Here is a 20,333-nt window from a genome sequence, read left to right on the forward strand (position 1 = left end):
ATGATCATAAATACGTGTTTTTTTAATAGCATGTGAGAAGTACATGTTTTTTTAATATAATTTCTCACGACTATTTTAATGCTATTAATAAAACATGTACCTCTCATATGATTAAAAGACATGACTATTTTATAAACTTGGTAGGAAGAAACGGCCATCGGAAGAAAATTTTTGTTCATTTTAGAATGTGTCTATCAAAACAAAGCATATTTAAATATTATCCAATTTGAAGTCAATTGTACTTTTCTCTCCACACTTGTGTCCTGATTTTTCTTTTTCTTTCTCTGACTTCGTGTTTTAGGCTTTTAGACTTTCAGTTATAGTTATTTAGTTTCTTACAATGTACACCAATTTGACGAAGAGCCAGGCATTTTCCTTAGCTATTTGGATTTTTATTCACGACCCAGGTGCTTCAAATTGTTCCACAATTCAAAGCCCCAATCTTTTCACACTGCCACTGGGTCTTAACCAAAAACCCTGTTAATACCCAGTAGGATCAAAACCTTTGAAGATTCCCGTTTCATGAAGCCCATGGATTTTAATGCTTGTTCTCATTAAAGGACATTGGAAATGGGCAATACAACGAAACTCAGGAAGTGGATAAGCAAAGATCAACTGAGAATATAAAGATAGGTTGTAAGCTACGAATCACGAGTTATGGGTTCAGCTATTTCTTCCACGTACAGGATTCTATCCCTTCAAACCTGCCTGTGCTCAAGTCAAGTAGAAATAGGGTGCATGGTTAGGGAGGGTCGATCCATCAACGGACCACGGAGAAAGAAAAGAGTGTATGACTAAGATCTGTCTTTAATTTGATGCAGGAAAATGAGGCAAAGAAGTCAGTGCAGGCTCTTATGATTAATAAGAGGAAGGTAAGTTTACGCTCTTACAACCGAAAGCGAAAAATGACTTGACCTTTTTAGACTCTATCAGCGGAAGGAAAACGAAAGCTCCGAGGAAGACATAGTAATTCCATCTTTTGGGAAATATTATGTTAAATCTGAGCCGTTTATGTTTAACGGCACGTATGCTGTTATTTTTTTTAACGGTATGTAAAATGGATCCATTGGGAAAAAGTCTTTTAATCAATTTTAGTGCATGTTTGGAGCATTTACGGTGGCTTTCTTTTGATTTTTTTAAAATTTGGAAACAAAAGTACTTTTTACTTTTCTATTCAAATGCATTCCATAATAATTTTTCTTATCTTTCCTTATATTAATTAAATGTTATTTGTTTACAAATATAAATTTGTACCTATCCTCAAATTTTTTACAAAAATTTCAACACAATTCTCAATAAAAGACAAAAAGATGAAAAATCAGAGGGTCAAAAACATGGTATTAAGATGTTTAGAATTGAAGGAAATTTTTCCTATTAGTTTTGGTGGATGAGTACGTTTCATGACTCATCATCTATCTGACGGTGATCATTGGCTGCTCATCTTTCAGCTCAATTCACTAATCACAGCTCAACATCTTTATGAATTGCTGACTGTTCTGATTCTACGAGCACTGCAAGAAAAAAAAAATTAGTGTTAAACCTAAAAATATTATGATTGAAAATTTTTGAAGTCATCAATAGTCGTTTGAATTATTTTAATAACAAAGCATTTAATTGAAACATAGGTACGTATACAATAGAGAAGTAATTACATAAAATTGTTGGAAGAATAATTATAGTATGGACGACATCTTCATATGATTAACAATAATTTTGTGTGGTTTAAACTTTTTAGTTAATAAATCCTAAAAATACCATTTGCTGATGATTTTCCGAATGAAGCGATACACTTATGTCATGTTTGTTTCGGCGTAAAATGTTTTCTGAAAAATGTTTTCGGTATTTGGTGGGGATAAAAATAATGGTCAACGAAAATTATTTTCAATTTGACCGTAAAATCTTCTTTAATTTTTGAAATACGAACCGTAAATTATTTTCTTGATTTAAACTCTTCATTCTTGCACGCACGTTTGTGGGAATTCATCACAACTGGAGTTTGTTGGTAACCCGACTTTAACGTCAAAGATCTCCGAATTTTAGTATCGAATTGCCAGAATCTGAACAATATTGACGGAATCCAGCCAGTACAGCCGGATTCTGACATTTTTTAGGGATTCTAGCCAGTTTGCAGATTAGAATCCTATTAAACTGGCCAGAATCTGACCAGTACAGCCGGATTATAGCCGCTTTTTCCAAATTCCGACCAGTTTGATCGGAATCTAGAAATTTCTGCAGGAATCTGGTGAAGTATCCAGAATCTGACAAGTACGGCTAGTACAGCCTAATTCCGACCGTTTTGTTTGCATTCCGACTAGTTTGGCCAGAATTTGGAAATTTCTGCTGGAATCCAGCGACTTTGCCAGATTATGGCAAACAAGATTTCAGCCAGTTTGGCCAGAATCCGACGACAATAGTCGGACGTACGAGCCAAGCGCCGAAAAATAGTTTCAAGAAAGTTATTTTTTTTGAAAATTAATTTCGTCAAAAATATTTTACGAAGAAAAATATTTTATGTCGAAACAAACGGAGCATTAGTTCAAGAATTATATCAAACATGAAACAAATAGAAGACACTGTTTTGAGACCCGTGGGTTTTGAAGAGTGTTACCGTTCCAAAGGGTTTTGAGGAGGGTTGCTGTTCCCAAAACCGCCCATTTCAGAGTGGTGTCAATCTATTCCCAAAACCGCCTATTCCAGAGTGGGGGTGAATCCATTCGAACCAAAATGCCTTTGGCTCTCCCATCTCATTTCAAGTAAAGGAAGTAATTAGATGGGATGGAAGAGAAGAGGAGAGTTAGGATATATATATATATATATATATAGGGGATAGGAGAGGTGACCGGTTGAGTAGGTGAGGATTGGGAGAGTGAGGCAAAGACGTTAGGGATTTCTGCACCGCTTATACCAGCCAAGCTAGCGGTCGTGAAAGTCACAACATCAATGCTGTTTCGTATTTTGTCACGAAGAGTTGGTGGTGGCTATCAATGTTGCCTTCAACACTTGACCATTCAAAGATCGACTTTGTCGGTAGAGTATTAATATTACTATTATTGATCAAAGATTTTACACTAAAACTAAACTGAATTTGAATTTAAATTGAATTGAACTCGAAAAAAGAAGAGCCGGACGTTCATTAAACACCTCTATTTGCTAAAGTTTTTGTTCTGTTATTTTGTTTTAGGAAATATTTCAAAAAACTCTCATGAATTTTCATTTATTTCGAAATGACTCTTTAAAATTTAAAAACTTTCAATTTCACTCATTAAATTTTTAATTTGATGCAATGTTTCCCTCTCCGTTAATATTTGGCGTTTAATCCTAAAGGAACCCTTTAAAATGACGAAAATACCCTCATTTTTTTAAAAAGAAGTTGGGTACTCGTGGGTCACAAATTTACCCCTTTATATATATATATATATATATATATATATATATATATATAAAATAATAATAATTTGAAATTAAGGGTGGATTTTGTAAAAGTTTCATGGGAATAAAGGTCATTTCACATCTTTTGCTGTTCGATTTAATGTTAAACCTTAACGAAAGGAGGGGCTCATTAATTGCATCAAATTAGAAGTTCAATGAGTGAAATTGAAAGTTTTTGAATTTTAAGGAGATCATTTCAAAAGAAGTAGAAATTCAAGGGAATTTTATGAAGATTCCCTTTGTTTTATATGTTGAAAATAAAAACATTAAATACTCAAAAAAACATGATTTTTTTTTTTCACATTTATGTCATATTAGAAAATTTCTTCAAACCAAAAACAAAAAACATCTTTCAAACACATTGACAAACGAGATATGTTAGCTACGCAACAATTTTGCACAACAATTGCGCAACAACGTTGATGTGTTCAATATTTTCAATTTTTTTTTTTTTTTTAAAAAAAAAATACTTGACACATCAGCATTGTTGTACAAATAACATATCTCTTAACAAAAAAAAATATAAAATGAGTACACCACATAATTAATGGGCAAATTTAAAGCATAATTAGGAAGGTGATCATATGTGGTTGACAAATTTATTAACCGATGAGATTCACACCGCGCGTATATTCACATCTTAATTACTGTTTACAACAACAAAAAGGGATCGATAATTAAAACCTACAAATTATTTATTTGCTTTCAGCTAATTACGCGGAGGATAGTGCAACATGAACTGTAAATATGATGCTATTAATAGATTAAGAAAAAAACTTTCACTTATTATTTATGATCTTTCATCATTTTTGCAATCATACTCATAAATTTTAATTATTAATTTAGTGTATTCGTCTTTCTTTCTTTTTTATTTTTTTAATGTCATTCTATGTTATAATTTTCTGTTAAATCTTAACGGAAGGGTGTCAAAAATCCGAAAAACCCCCTCCTCTTTTTAGGTAAAAATAGGAAAAAAAAAATTGTAAGGATTTAAACGTTGGTCAGAATTTAATGGAATTTGCAAAAATACATATGTCCGAATCTTCGATTTTTAAAAAATATGGATATTTTGTGAATTTTGACATGATTTAACAAAAAATTATAACAGACGGGTGAAATTGAAAAAAACAAATTTAAAAAATAGATAAGCTAAATTGATAATTTTTAAAGTTTAAAAGTATAATTACAATAATATGAAAAATCAAAGTTTTCTCGCAAACTAATTTACAAGACTACACGTCTACTCCTAAAGCTAATAGAAATGATATTTTTACATCTTCTACTCATTTTTTTGTACATCTCATTTTTAAATTTTCTTTTAGATTTATGAGACCCCCATGAACCTCACAAATTTAATAGTAAATTTGAAACTTTATTGTAAGTAATTTTACAAAAGATATATAAGAAATATAAGTGTATCATTTTTCTAAAGCTAAATATATAGTGATTAAAAAGTAGCTAATACTTGCCACTCAAGCAATGAGCACGCATTACTTTAACAGCTAGTTGATTTATTGTCGTATATGAGCCCATTATACCGTCACTAGTGACTATTTGCTCAAAATGCATTTTGTTTAAACAAGTCATAGTGATAGCCATCTCTTCTCAATCCTATATAAGTATGATAGTCTTTTAAGGATTTGGTTTTGGTCTAATTTCAAATAAAACTACTTTTTTTTTTTTGTTTAATTTTATCATTGAGACAAAAATATTGACTTGACTGTCAGACGTTCCCTCGTTAACTGCAGGTTGATGCTATTCAAATAATTTTCTTCTTATTTTAGAAGTAATTTGCAAGCCAGTATGAACGTAAACGTACGAAATATGGTATCATCACAAATTATGCTGAATTTGAATCTTCTCCGATTCAAATGAATCACCGAGAATCCAATTCATTTAAGAGAAATACTACATGTACTTAAACTTTTACAAATGAAACCTTTATGCGAATTTATCATATTATTTATAATGCGCTAGTTGTTTGCTGATAATAAGTGATGGAGTGTGAAGATTTTACGTGAAAATGGGATTGAAATGGTTTTTTTATAGAAAGATTCTTGAAATGGTTTTTTTATAGAAAGATTCAAGTTTTGCTGTTTGCCCTTGTATCTCTGTTGGTGCAGATGAAGCGTGTGGTTGTGAATTGAGTGGTGGAATTGTGCATCCGACACTACTTATTGCTTTTTCGGATCATTTCTCGATGGCCTATGTTTAATTGTTTTTGTGAAGTGCAAAGATTGTATCATGAGTGTTCTTTCTCATTTCAGTGGGAAATCGAGCAAGTTGAGACAATTTCAACCTTTTTTTTTTATTTAAAATTCCAGTTTTTGTCATTTGCTGACTCTACTTATGTTACATTAATGTAATTGTCTTTTTGAATAATCTTTTAGTATTACTTTAACACCCAGAAGAGAATTTAAGATTTCATAGTGGTTTGACAATAAGGAAAGAAGCAAGAAAGCTTAAGCTCAAGAAAGGAATAGGCTCTCTCGATTATCTCTTCGCATAAAAAAATCGTGTAAAGCATGATATTTATAGGTAGGGGAACAATTTAGGTGATTCGATTTGCTGGCACTGTGCAAAGTGCCCCATGTCCGAGACTCTGCTCCAAAGGGTACATGGTTGTGCCCTTCACAAATTTTTGATGGTCAGCAGCAGCCTTTCTGAGGTTTGACAATGCGATAGGCTTTCTCTCAACTCTCTCCTTAATAATTGAGCATGCGGCTAATGGGTCTCCAGACCCTGCTCCAACCCTCCTACTGAAAATTATAAAAGAAGAGGAAAAAAATATCATTCACCACATGTCCGATACAATAGTTTTTCAACCATAGAAATCTGGCTTGGGATTATCCTTAATCAGCCCCATCTACTCCTCTCCTTCAAATTAATACACTAGAGAACTCAACTAACATTGTAGATAAAGATACGAAAGTTGGAGTCTCACATAAAGTTTATAAACTGGAGCATTAATCATATCATATTGGGTTGGGATTATTGGATGTTGTCAGTCTTCTCTACTTGGTGAGACCATTTCAAACAGAACCCTCTCCTCTCAATACACAAACATGCCTCAAGTACTTAGCCATGCTGTGTCTGCAAGGTTGTAACTGATAGTTGATATATATTCCACTCATCATATAATGTGTCATAGCTTGCACTTGCAGGACCAAGTATTGCAGAGGTTTATCAAATTATGAGAGAAAATAGAAGTAGCACAACTAGTTCATGACCAATCAAGCCAATCAATTATGGCAGCCTGTTCTCAAATACTGTATTCTCAAATTTAGAAACAGACAAATATAAGTTCAGTTCACTTACGTCAATAATTTCTCTGATGCGATTCTAGCGGCTCTAATTGTGCCACGGCTTGGTACCCATTTTACAACACGATTTGGATCAGCTCGCATGGGAGAATGGATTTTGATAAGCTTAACAAGCAGAAGAAAAAGATAAAAAGACAAATTAAAGATAAAAAATAATAACCAATGAGAAGATTTCACTCATATCAGGAAGGAAGAATGGAGTAGTGTTTATACAAGTTGCAACAAGGAAAATTTTATTTGCAAAAATGATATAAAAATTTAGTTCTGGATATCAAGGATATAACTGTTTGCTCGGTTACAGCATTGTATCCCAGATGGCACTATCCTATGAAAATCCGGTATTTTTTTTTTAGAACTTAAAAAAAAAAAATACAGCATTTTCCTAGTATAGTGCCATCTGGGATCCAAAAATGGGGGTCATTGACCCTATACACCACATAAAGAAAAAACCTCCACCAATGCTCCATGACCTCTTAATTAGAATTTGCAACTTCAAACCTCCTTAACAAGTACTGAGCATTGGTAGTCTTTCTTCTCTCAAAAAAAAAAAAAAAAGCTTATTCCGGTACCATTTTCATGAGGTTAAGATCCAAAAAACTATAGAAGTATGAGCATATAGAGAAAAGAAAAGCTGAAGACTTACTCCCAAACACTCCATCATTTGATAGTAAGCTCTACCATGCAAAGGAGTATGACCCTGTCGAGATTCGGAGAAATATCTAGTCCTGCAAATATTATAAGGCTCCCGCTCAGGTAAACATTAGCAAGTATATAAAATTGGAAATACTGACTGCTGAAAGAAATTTTTATACCATTCTTTATAACCGGGATCCACAGTGAAACCATACATATCTACGGATTCACAAATAGACAGAGCAAATTCAAGAGCCTTCAGCCCAGTTCCTTTTGCTGCTGAACCAAAGGATGCACCTAACATGAGATATACAGGATTTTTTATTGGAATTTCCTGCATAGATAGCCCCCAAAAAAGAAAACCCGAGGTTTCAGTAAGATAATTATCCCCAAAAGCAAGGAAGTGATGTCTCACAGTTCTATCGAGCAAATGCCAGAGCAACCATCTATTCTAGAGGGAATACAAATGAGCCAAGTTTCTACAGGTAGATGCAAGCAGAGATTTCGAAAATTGGTTTGCTTTTAGCAATTAAACTTTTCTCTCTGGGTTAAATTCACCAATTAAAGCACCAATTGAAAGCAGGGTCCTATAATATGGAATACATGTATGAACATAGATAAATATACGTAATTTTTAAGGGAAATGAATGTACAAATAACTATCATTTTCAAGTTACAAGAACAATTAATTAATTACATTTGTAATTGATGATTTAAGGCAGAAAGAAAATGTTTAAAAGGAAAAGTTCAAACTTAAGCGACAAATATAGGAGACCAACTTCGTTTTTGTTTTGGTAAGATGAGCAAAACTAAAAGGAAACAACATACGAACCCGTATCATTTTGTTCATAATGTCATGAATTGTTGTTTTAATGATCAAGGCCTCCTTCCTCATTTCTGCAGAACCCATATCTTTAGTGTGCTTCTAGTAATATGTGACAGGCTTCACAAGTTACAACAAAGTATGGTGCCCATACCATCTAACTCCACAACTTTATCAAGAGCTTTGGCAGATCCCCTATTGAGGAGACGAAATGTACTCTTCTTGCCCACATAGTCTGAATAGTTCTGTAATAAATCAAAAATTAGAAAAGGTAGAACATTTATTAAGTGAAGTAAGAACCAGAATTTCTAAGATCGACATAGGAGCAGCTTAACCTGAATTGGAGCACCATTTTCTCTAATAACAGCATCATAACCATCTATCTCCTTCCCAAACCTAGTTTTCAGAAGATCTCCCGAGTTACCAATAACAGCACACCGGCCAAATTGCCGTGGAAGATATGGAGGCATTTCAGGGAGTACCAGTGAAAGTTTCTCCATGCATAGCGTCTTATTCTCACAGCGGTTGCTGCAACAGAGAATAAAACAAATCAGCTTACATGTGGCTGTGAAGTTTCTCAGCAACTTTAAGAAACCAATTTACATCAGACTATAAACGGTGTATCTAAACCAAGTCCCAGACTCCAGACTCCAGAGAACTTTCTATCAAGATTTTTCTTTTGTATTAATTTTTAACTTCCTCATGATTTATAGGTCAAAGTACAAAGTAAGATGTCATTACACACACATAAAAGCTAAACATTCTCCACTACATGTAAAACTCTCATACTATACCACATCATAGTTTTACTAGAAATAGTAATCCATGACATATTCACACAGCTCATGGGAATAGCAAGGTTTTCATCATCATTCAAATAGCTCATGACTGGCTTAAATGAAAGTATATCAACTGCATCAATATTACATACTTCATAATATGGGTAGATACTTTCCTTTCAATATTTTCTTCTCATTTTTCATTTCAAACATAGAATAAAATAACTAACTGCAGTACCAGTCACTTTTAAACTACTCACAGAAGTATTCCCTTATTGATCCTGCGCCATGCGTATTCCTCCCATCCATTTGGTAAAGCATTAATGAACTCCTTGGTGAGTATTGTGGTACTATTCCGCACCTGAGCAATCAACTCACTTGCAAATCAAATGTAAAGCATACAAGGAAATCCTAAACAAACAAATTGAATAAAAAAAAAAAATCACTATGAACTTGACAATAATCTAGGTAAAGAGAAATGGGAACAACAGATTTAACATTGTTACACCAAGATGTCAGTTAACTAAATGAAACAGTAATTAAAAAAATATCCCACTAAGTCTATTATAAGCATATCTTGTCTCCATCAAAATTAATGCATACAGTTGAATGGTAGGATCACATATTTTGGAATGCAGAACCACAAGCTCACCTGTTCCCATGTAGCGACAGCTTCACACAAATTAAAATTAAATGATAACCCTTCTAGTTCACGAGTTTTAGGATCTCTCTGTTCACATACAAAATTTCCAAGAAACTAAGTCAGAGGAGAACAACATGCAGTTAATCAGTATAAAGAAATACCAAATATCATGAAAATAAAATATTAAAAAAAGTTCGTTGGAAAAAGGACTCACATATCCCATATCATAATTTATTAATTTATACGTTTGCAAGCATCACCAGAACGTAAAGTAGCAAATCTAATGAAAATCTAAGAGAAGAACCTACCCATTTGGGGACAGTGTCGCTCGAGAAGTCTATCGTGACTTCACAATAATCTTTACCACGCACAGCTTGTAAACCTAATCCATTTGCACTCTGAACCAAGAATCAAGTTTCAGCAAATACATAAAATTCACACCAAGCAAAACTTTCCTACACTCAAAACATGTAGCTCACATAGATTTCTTTTTCTTTTTTAATGATAAGGAACCCTCCAAGGCAGGGCAACTTCGTATCCCCACCCCTATCAGGTAAACCTCATGCCCATGTAAAGCGACCAAACAGATTTCATATCTACTAAACACACTTCACAAAGAGTGTAACCACCCAAAACTCGAATTTTAACAGATATTTGAATTCCCTATATGCTTCAAGCTACTATAATTCTCACAACGTAACCTCATTTGCAACTAAATTCAAATGAAACGATTTCGTATCCAAACCCTCAATTAATCCAAAGACGATTTTAACAAGAAGCTAAACGAATTAGTGAAATCATTTCATTTCCCGGCATTAAATAACACAAATTGAATCAATTAATACCTAAAGCAATGCCATAGATTCATCAATATTTATTACCAAAAAACAAAAACCTCACCACACACTTCTGGAAATCGCTCTGCAAAGACTGCAAGGCTTCAAAATCTTCATCGGAAGGCTGATACTTGCCGTCTGTAGATAGCACATTCGTCAAATTTGCACAAAGAATTAGCATACGAACACAATGTTTTACGTACAGAGAGTGGAGAAACCAGTGATGTAGATGACGATTGCAGCGAGACCAGAAGTTAAAGACAACAAGAAGCTCAGCCGCAAAAGCCTCATCAGATGCTAATTCACTTGCTAAGCTTCGAAAATCAAAGAACAAGAAGCTAGTCGATGAAGCAGTGGAAACCCTAATTTCAAGTTGTGTAAAAGTTGTGCACTTTTGGTTGTGCAAAAATCATACCCATAACATACTGGAGCTGTTCATGAGAAGTTCCCACATAATTTAAGTTTAAAATGTACATAAGAAGTAATTACATAGAGTATAGTTGAAAGAATAATAGTATGGAGGTGGGCCGATATCTTCATATGAATATAAAAAAAAAGTTGAAATTGCCTCAACTTGCTCGATTTCCCACTGAAATGAGAAAGAACACTCATGACACAATCTTTGCACTTCACAATAACAATTAAACAATCAAACGGTCTCATGGGCCATCGATAAATGATCCGAAAAAGTAATTAGTAGTGTCTGATGCACAACGCAACCACTCAATTCACAACCACACGCTTCATCTGCACCAACAGAGATACAAAGGCCAACAGCAAAACTTGAATCTTTCTATAAAAAAACCATTTCAATCCCATATTCACATAAAATCTTCACACTCTATCACTTGTTATCAGCAAACAACTAGCGCATTATAAATAATATGATAAATTTAAAAAGAAACAAAGAAAAAAAAAGTGGGGGAGGTATATTTATCATTCAAATCCAAGAGCTCCATAAAGTTAAGATTATACACAAACTGCTCTCATAACAAGATCTATGGACAACCCATAAGAAAATCCAGAGAGACCCAATATACAATCTTGCTCCATTTGATTGGTTCCTGACAAAATGCGAGAAAATACAAAGAGAAACTATCTTACAATTTGGCACTCAATTTCAGTAGAGCTAATGCCACTGGTTGAACCTTGTCTTTCTGATCGGAGAGGAAAAGTCCCCGGCACCAAACAGGAAAAAGAAATGGGAAAATGTACTGTACGAGGATTAATCGGTACACAACAGTTGAGATTTAAAAAAAAGTATAAATTCAATGAGATTTTACGAAGTTTCCCTTTGTTTTATATGTTGAAAATAAAAACATTAAATACTCCTAAAAACATGAAAATAATTTACATTTATGTCATATTAAAAGACTTCTTCAAACCAAAAACAGAAAAACAGCTTCCAAACACATTAACACACAGATTTGGAAAAAATATAAAATGAGTACACCACATAATGGAATGGACAAATTTAAAGGATAATTAGGAAGGTGATCATATGTGGTCAACAAATTTATCAACCGATGAAGAGATTCACACCGCATATTGATCACATCTTAATTATTGTTTACAACAAAAAAGAGGGATCTATAATTAAAACCTACAAATTATTTATTTTCTTTCAGCTAATTACGCGGAGAATATATAGTGCAACATGAACTGTAAATATGATCCTATTAATAGATTAAGGAAAACTTCATTTACTATTTTTTATTTTTCATCACTTTTATAATTATATTCATAAATTTTAAAAAGTGTTAATTTAGTGTATTCATTTTTATTTTTATTTTTTTAATCTTACTCTCTGTTATAATTTTTTGTTAAATGCTAACGGATGGTGTAAAAAATCATAAAATATCCCATCTTTTCTTTAGGTAAAAATAGAAGAAGAAACAAAATTTACAAGGATTTTAGCGTTGGTCAGAATTTAACGGAATTTGTAAAAATATCCATGTCCAAATCTTCTTCTTTTTTTTAACAGGAATATTTTGTGAATTTTGACATGATTTAACGAAAAATTATAACAGATAGATGAAATTCAAAAAACAAAGTTTAAAGATAGATACACTAAATTAATGTTTTTAAAATTTAAAAATATAATTACAAAAATATGAAAAATCAAGAATAATAATGGTGTTTTCTCGCCGACTAATTTACTGGACTGCATGTCTACACCTAAAACTAAATATATAGTGATTAAAAAGCAGTTAATACTTGTCACTTAAGCAATGACCACGCAGCTGGTGATTTATAGTCGTATATGCGTTTGACTTTCCATCTATTTGGATGGTTCCCGATAAGAATAGATCTTATGGGAATATGATTTTCTCCGTTTGAAATGAAGTTGATATTATTTATTTTATAGTCAGGATTTAAAGTTAATATATTTAATGGTGTACACGGTTTCACATTATTTTAAATTTTAAAAGGCGTGTCAACATTAATTTTATATACACCATTAGATACATCAATTTTAAATCCTGATCTTTTATTTAAATTGAATAGTATCAATTTTTATTAAATGAAATGGACGATCCAATCCTGATCTTATGAGTCCATTATGTCGTCACCATTGACTATTTGCTCTCTATGTTTTGCTCAAAATGCATTTTGTTTAAACAAATCCTAACCATTTATTGTTCTCAATCCTATACAAGCCAGTATGATAGTATTTTAAGGATTCGGTTTCGGTCTAATTTCAATTAAAACTGAATTTATTGAAATTGAAACACGTATCTGTTGTATTTTTTTTATGGAACACATATTATAATCTCAACGGTTGAATTATAACAAAACCCTTATTTGAATGATAAATGTTCAAAAAAAGCTTAAAATAAAGGGATGTATTATTCCTACATCAATTCTACACTAAGACACATTAGGAGTAAGACCCACATGCAGGGATCTCACACCCTATGTATCTTGATATATGATTAATGTAGAATAATGTAATGTCAAAAAATCATTTCCCTAAAATAAAAGATTCGTTCTCTCCACAATTCAAGAAATAACCGTCTTTTCTTTGGGAAGAATTTTTTAATAATTTTTTAACAAAATGGCAAAATTGTCAAAAAAAAAAAAAAAAAAACAGAGTGGAGCTGGAGCAGCAAAACTAATTAGTAAAACCAAAATGTAGACCTAAATCATACAATTACGTACTCACCACGAACTAATTAGACTAACGCAAAGCTCGCTGCCACGTGCATTACGGAATTTCGAACGCGTGGCTTTGAACATGTCGAAACTCACACCCCATACTCTCTCTCTCTTCCGCTATGTATACAGTATATATAATAAATGTGTTAACGTGTATCGTGCTTCTGAAATTTCACATCTTCCCATTTCTTTTTCCGGTTTGGTTCCGGGGACTTTTCCTCTCCGATCAGAAAGACAAGCTTCAACCCGTTGCATTAGCTCTACTGAAATTGAGTGCCAAATTGTAAGATAGTTTCTCTTTGTGTTTTCTCGCATTTTGTCAGGAACCAATCAAATGGGGCAAGATTGTGTATTGGGTCTCTCTGGATTTTCTTATGGGTTGTCCATAGATCTTGTTATGAGAGCAGTTTGTGTATAATCTTTCAACTTTATGGAACTTTTGGATTTGAATGATAAATATACCTCCCCCTCTTTTTTGTTTCTTTTTAAATTTATCATATTATTTATAATGCGCTAGTTGTTTGCTGATAATAACTGATGGAGTGTGAAGATTTTATGTGAATATGGGATTGAAATGGTTTTTTTATAGAAAGATTCAAGTTTTGCTGTTGGCCCTTGTATCTCGATCTGTTGGTGCAGATGAAGCGTGTGGTTGTGAATTGAGTGGTTGTATTGTGCATCAGACACTACTTATTGCTTTTTGGGATCATTTATCGATGGCCCATCAGACCGTTTGATTGTTTAATTGTTTTTGTGAAGTGCAACGATTGTATCATGATTCATGAGTGTTCTTTCTCATTTCAGTGGGAAATCGAGCAAGTTGAGGCAATTTCAACTTTTTATTTATTTAAAATTACAGTTTTTGTCATTTGCTGACTCTACGTATGTTACATTAATGTAATTGTCTTTTTGAATAATCATTTAGTATTACTTTTGATAGCCCTATTGTCATGCCCTTGATTAGAAATTAAATGTGGAATACACTTGTTGATTCATGGAGTTCTTTGTATTGATCCTTGACAGATAACGTGTGCTACTGCATAGTTGTTTGTTAAAGAGACAACATAAATAGGCTAATATATATTTTGTGTGACGACCAAATAATAATATAGGAAAGGAAGACAACTAGTTTGAACTTGATATGGAGGCATTTGAAGGGCAATGGTTATAGATTGTACAATGCTACATATATTTGTCCTCAAATCTGTCGTGTGAATTCTTTCAACTTTACGATCAAGCGCACAGGAGGCGAGGACAACCCTAGACCACTTTACATTAGTTGTGCTATGGAATCCACCAAGATCTAATCCACTAAATATTTAACAGATTTTATGCTGGAGCGGTAGTCCTAGGACTAGGATTTTTTTGGGCTGCAGGCAAGCCATTTGAAGAAATTTGAGTTGTACTCACTACTATGTTGGTTAGATGGTTTTAGAAACTTTTTACTTGATCCAGGAATTGGTTTTAGCATATGCAAAAGGTCAATTAATTGTCAGAAACGAACTAGATTTAGAGTTGGATGACGTAGCATTCAATCTTTTTATTGTGAGAATGGTTCGTCTCTTTTTCTTCCTTTTTACTTTCTTCATGTTATTTCTCATAATAGTCTACCATTGTTAGATACATCCATTGCTGACACAATAATGGTTTCATTACCATTGCCCTATAACATCTTTCAGTCTTTTTGTTATATTCTTGTTTCATCTTAGATATCACTTACCTTTAATTTTGTTTGTTAGTGGTTGAAAAGCGGTTTAGAGCCAAATAAACACACCTAGACGGGATTGAATAGGTGTTCCAAGACAAAATTTACCAATAAAATTGAGAGAGGCACAAACCAAACAAAATCAATTAACAAAAATCCAAAATATAAGTGCAGTGATAAAAAGATAATGCGCATAGATTTCTGATTTTTGTTTACGAAGTGAAAATCTTTTGAAGAACTCTTCAAAAGAAAAACCACTCTATAGGGACTCAGCCACAACAAAGTTCACTATAGAAGAAAAGTATTACAACTTGTTTAAGTACTCACAAAATCTTTCTAGACTCAAAACAAGACTTGTAATCCTATGAGTAATACACTAGATCTCCACTCCAAAGTAGCTCCAATACTTTGGCCTTTTACAGTGACTTGCCATGAACAAACTCGTTCAATCTTTGGAACTCCATCTCTAATGAACTCAACCCCAATACCCAGAAGAGAATTTAAGATTTCATAGTGGTTTGACAATAAGGAGAAAAGCTTAAGCTCAAGAAAGGAATAGGCTCTCTCTATTATCTCTTCGCATAAAAAAATTGTGTAAAGCATGATATTCATAGGTAGGGGAACAATTTAGGTTATACAAGGAATCGTATTTAAAAAAGAATTAGAGTTCCTGTAAACTCACTCGAGCGACTGTCAAGCAAGAGTCGAGCCAAGTTTTTGATTCTGCTTGTTTAACCTCCGAACTTGCACAATCGAGTGTGGGTCGAGCGAGTCTTCATAAAGTGCAAGCCTTGAACCAAATTTTGAACCTGACTCAACTCTAATTCAATACTATCAATTACAAAATCTAAATCACCCATGTTTTAACACTGGGATTTGCCAACACAAATACAAAACCTAACAATGGTGATTTCCTTTGTTATATCCTTCAAATATCCTTCTGGATGTAGACTTTCCTATCTTGAAAGTTTAACCAAGTGAAGGTGTTAATGGTGGAAGCTTAACTATTTGATATGGCACTGTTTTGTGATGTCCGTGGTTTATCGAAGAAAATTTCTGTTTTTTTAAGCATATTTAACTGATCTTCTTATAAGATGTCTTGATTTGCTGATTTCTTTTCTTTGGATCAACAGATATGTGACTTCCTTGTTCCTAGTTTAAGCGGTTAAGCAAAATTTGAGGTTTCTGATACTTTGGTTCCTGCTTTTCCATCTCATATTACATTTTGTGAGTCTCTGCAAATACCGGTATGTGCTTATTCTCGTACTTTAGACTATTTTATGTTCAACCATTTTGTATCTCCGAATATTTCTGAACACAAGTGTATGTTTGATTTTATTGAAGTTAATTCTTTAATCAACAATTGGAAAAGCTATGAGTTTCTTTGTTGGATCCTAGCAGGTTGTGGAGTTTTAGTTTATATAAACTAAGATGTCTTCTCCAAGCAAGAGGAGAGAGATGGATGTCATGAAGTTGTGAGTTGCTCAATATTGTTAAATCTTCATGTGAAGTTATATTTATATGCTATTTTACCAAGTTGGCCTTGTATCATGAGTTTTATTTCAGGATTACAATTACATTTTCACATGTTGAAGTTGTGAGTGATGATCATCATTGTGGCACCTCTCACACGTGTTAATGCTGTCCAGGATGATGAGTGATTATACTGTGGAGACGATAAATGATGGGCTCAATGAATTCAACGTGGAATTCCATGGTCCAAAAGAAAGTACTACCCTTGCTCATACTTCTATGTCCTCATCATGTGTTGTACTTTCGTAATTGGTTTGATGGATATGATCTCTCTCTCTCTCCCTCCCTCCCCATGTGGGTGCATGGTAATATTGACTTGTGTGAATGAATTCAGAATTACTTGCTGATCAATCCTAAGGAATATTAATTTGGCCAAGTCCTTGAAAACCTTATGATCTGTATGCTTTTAAATACTACAGCAGACAAAAGAGATCCATTACCTTTCATTATAAGTTCCTAAAGATCCTTAATATCTATCTCACCAGAAACCTTTGTGTTCCTTGTCCAGTGACCCTTAGTTAAATTGTGCATTATCCACTATCTTCCTGTTGTTGATGTCCATGGAAATACAGGGCTACATGATGCTTTGAGATAATGGAAAATTAAATCCAAATTCAAATTCTCGATAAGGTTTGGATCCTTATTTTTCTTTTGTTTTGTTGAATTTTGAGACACTGTTTATGAAGAGAATGGTTCAGGAAAATCCAATTTTTTCTACCACTGAATTCCTATTTTACTGAGTGTCTCTGAGAGCTTTCCCTTTTTCCCCCCTTCTTTAAAAGCCCTTTTGGTTTTTTAGATTTTTGTCCTTTATGTTATATTCTTTGCGTTATATGACTGTGATGGTTTCAGGCCTTTATGAAGGTGCGGTTTGGAAAATCCGTGTTGAGCTTCCTGATGCTTATCCATACAAGTCTCCTTCTATTGGGTTTGTGAACAAGATATACCACCCAAATGTTGATGAGCTGTGAGCAACTTATACCTTAAAAAGCAATCTCATCTCTTATCATTTCCAACTAAACTCTTCTGCCCTAGTAATATTTAACTGCTTGAACAAAGCAGCTGGAACACTTGGTCGTATAAAGTTGAGTTCTATTACAATTTAAAAATAAACTGGCCTGCTACTTCCTCTTGAGAAGCATCAACTAATGGCAATATGATTGCTTTGCTGATTTTTTCATAGAACAGTTGAATAGACTGCGGGTTATATTTGTATAAGATTGTTGTCAAGAAGGCTGACTTGGTTTTTTTATGTCACCAATTGCAGATCTGGTTCTGTGTGCTTGGATGTTATTAATCAATCTTGGAGTCCAATGTTTGGTAATCATCAATTATCAACTCTTTCTTTTCCTTTTTTTCCTTCAGTAAAAGCTTCAATTATTGCGTAGGTTATTTCCTACAGGTGTCTCTATTCATGCTTTTCATGTGTTATGGTCCCCAGAATCTGTTACAATGTTCATGAACAATCTTTTTGTATTCTTTTACTCTTGCTCAAGTCAGCAAACTATCTCTTTCTATTTCTCTCTAAACTTTTTGGATTCCTCACATAATATAACCATGGTTTCTGCTTCCACAGATCTGTTAAATGTATTTGAAGTTTTCCTCCCACAGCTCTTACTTTATCCGAATCCTTCCGACCCACTTAATGGTGATGCCGCATCATTGATGATGAAGGATCGGAAGCAGTATGATCAGAAAGTAAAAGGTGAAAATTTGATTACTATCTAATGTACCTTTGTTTTTGCAATATTGATGAGTTTTCTACCAAACCAACTTCAAGGAAGAATCACAACTATCTCTAATTTTGCAATTTGGAACACACTCTGCAGTGGCACAGAGGGCTTCCTAGAGGGTATTTTCATGACATTTTTGTGTGAAATGAAATTTAGGTTGATTAGATGATTTAGGACTGTCTAATATATCTTGCTCATTTAAGTAGTATAAGAGAAGGAACATAAAAAATAAAATAAAAAAAGTGGGCAAAATATGATGGTCTGACTGCAAATCTCCTGAGGAAGGTCCATCAAAATGTGTCATCAACCTTCTGCCTGTGGCCCTTATACAAGATTCTTCCACAATAAGTTGGTACCACCTACTTCAAAGAATATCAGAGGGGGAATACTATAGTCGTTTAAGTGTGTCATTAAAATGTATGCTTCCTAACCCGTAAGGGTGCAGCCTGGTCAAAGGACAGGCTTTGGATTAGCCATAAACTCAGACATCTTGAAGTTCGTTTGGATTACTTGATACACGGCTTTGACGAGTGGGGTCGTGTATTCGAGGTTTACTCCCCCTAGCCCTACCTTGGTGAGGTTCAACGTCATAAAAAAAAAAAATATATATATATATATATATATATATATATATATATATATATATATATATATATATATATATATATATAAATAATGTATGCTTCCTTGAGATTGTTTCTTAAATTATAAAATGCGATGAATGCCATATCTGGAATTACAAATATAAGGTATTCCACTTTTATTTTGTAACAGAATACTGCGAGCGATATGCGAAGGAGGCTATCACCAATTCCACAGCTGAAGTGGAGAGTAGCGATGAAGACATCAGTGACGAAGAAAGTGGTTCTAGTGACGATGATATTGCTGGACATGCCGACCCATAATGAACTGGGTGTGTGCCAGCAGCAATGAAATCCTATAATATACTAACTAAACTCTTCAATTGTTACTAGTTGTATGATGCTATGTTATTTGCTTGTAGAATCATGATTGATGGATACCGGATATTTCCATTGTGACACCTGTACTGATATTTAAAGATACAGGGAATGAAATGGAAAACAAAGGAACAGAAGGAATCAACAAGTTAATCCATATCTTTTTACTAATGTTTTATTACTTCTTTGGCCAGCTTATCTTCTTATGTATGTTGAGGTTTCTCCAAGTATTTTTGCATGTTTATGTTAAGGTCCTAATATTGGTTTTATTGTATGGTGAGTTATATAAGCATTGGCCAATGATATTTTATTTTTTTGTTCTATGCAAGATAACACCAATATTGATAGGAAATAAAACTATAAAAGGAGGGGGTCGAGATTGTCACGTCAATATTATTTGGGATCACGTCAATATTATTTGGGATTAATTTTACTTAGCTTTTCATTAATCACTCACGCCTATAAATAAGAGAATTACAAAGACATAAAATATAACATGAACTTCAATCTCTACTCGATTATAAACTCCTGCTACAAAGAAACTACTAGGAGATAACTCTTATAACTTGGTTTCAGTGAAACCTTGCTCTATGTGGAAAGTAGGTTTTATGATGGAGTTGCACGATTTGGAGGCTGGCTATAGAGAATAATATCAAATTGCAGTAATGAGCCTTTTGCATTTTCTTGATCTTGATTTATCTTTCGTATTGAATTGATTTTGTTAACAAGATTTATGTATATGAGATGTATGTGTATAATTTCTCATTCTTAAAGAGAT

At 33.4% G+C, this 20,333-nt stretch overlaps 2 protein-coding genes across 6 annotated transcripts; one reads left to right on the top strand and one right to left on the bottom strand.

The window, feature by feature from the left end:
* Window positions 1-5,891: 5,891 nt before the first annotated feature.
* On the bottom strand, window positions 5,892-11,883 carry LOC133875386 (sialyltransferase-like protein 2). 3 transcript variants are annotated; one of them, XM_062313507.1, is made up of 13 exons: window positions 11,571-11,883; window positions 10,670-10,780; window positions 10,531-10,604; window positions 9,939-10,028; window positions 9,640-9,717; window positions 9,248-9,348; window positions 8,544-8,736; window positions 8,363-8,453; window positions 8,218-8,282; window positions 7,565-7,719; window positions 7,396-7,477; window positions 6,748-6,857; window positions 5,892-6,185 (listed from the first exon to the last, which is right to left on the bottom strand). In XM_062313507.1, exons 2-13 carry the CDS (start codon window positions 10,755-10,757, stop codon window positions 5,981-5,983), a joined length of 1,332 nt encoding a protein of 443 aa, XP_062169491.1. In that variant the 5' UTR covers window positions 10,758-10,780; window positions 11,571-11,883; the 3' UTR covers window positions 5,892-5,980. The 3 variants fall into 3 exon arrangements, with proteins under 3 accessions (XP_062169491.1, XP_062169490.1, XP_062169492.1); XM_062313506.1 differs by having other exon boundaries at window positions 10,670-10,897; XM_062313508.1 differs by lacking the exon at window positions 9,640-9,717 and having other exon boundaries at window positions 10,670-10,897.
* A 1,873-nt stretch (window positions 11,884-13,756) lies between these two features.
* Window positions 13,757-19,736, top strand: LOC133874490 (ubiquitin-conjugating enzyme E2 4-like). 3 transcript variants are annotated; one of them, XM_062312320.1, is made up of 8 exons: window positions 13,757-13,908; window positions 16,464-16,577; window positions 16,729-16,805; window positions 16,980-17,059; window positions 17,716-17,830; window positions 18,131-18,183; window positions 18,440-18,568; window positions 19,371-19,736. In XM_062312320.1, the coding sequence occupies exons 3-8, from the start codon at window positions 16,762-16,764 to the stop codon at window positions 19,499-19,501; spliced, it is 552 nt and encodes a 183-aa protein (XP_062168304.1). In that variant the 5' UTR covers window positions 13,757-13,908; window positions 16,464-16,577; window positions 16,729-16,761; the 3' UTR covers window positions 19,502-19,736. The 3 variants fall into 3 exon arrangements, with proteins under 3 accessions (XP_062168304.1, XP_062168303.1, XP_062168305.1); XM_062312319.1 differs by having other exon boundaries at window positions 16,732-16,805; XM_062312321.1 differs by having other exon boundaries at window positions 16,732-16,805; window positions 17,728-17,830.
* The last annotated feature ends 597 nt before the right edge of the window (window positions 19,737-20,333 follow it).

Source organism: Alnus glutinosa, chromosome 8 (assembly GCF_958979055.1).
Source record: "Alnus glutinosa chromosome 8, dhAlnGlut1.1, whole genome shotgun sequence".
Taxonomy (NCBI): domain Eukaryota; kingdom Viridiplantae; phylum Streptophyta; class Magnoliopsida; order Fagales; family Betulaceae; genus Alnus; species Alnus glutinosa.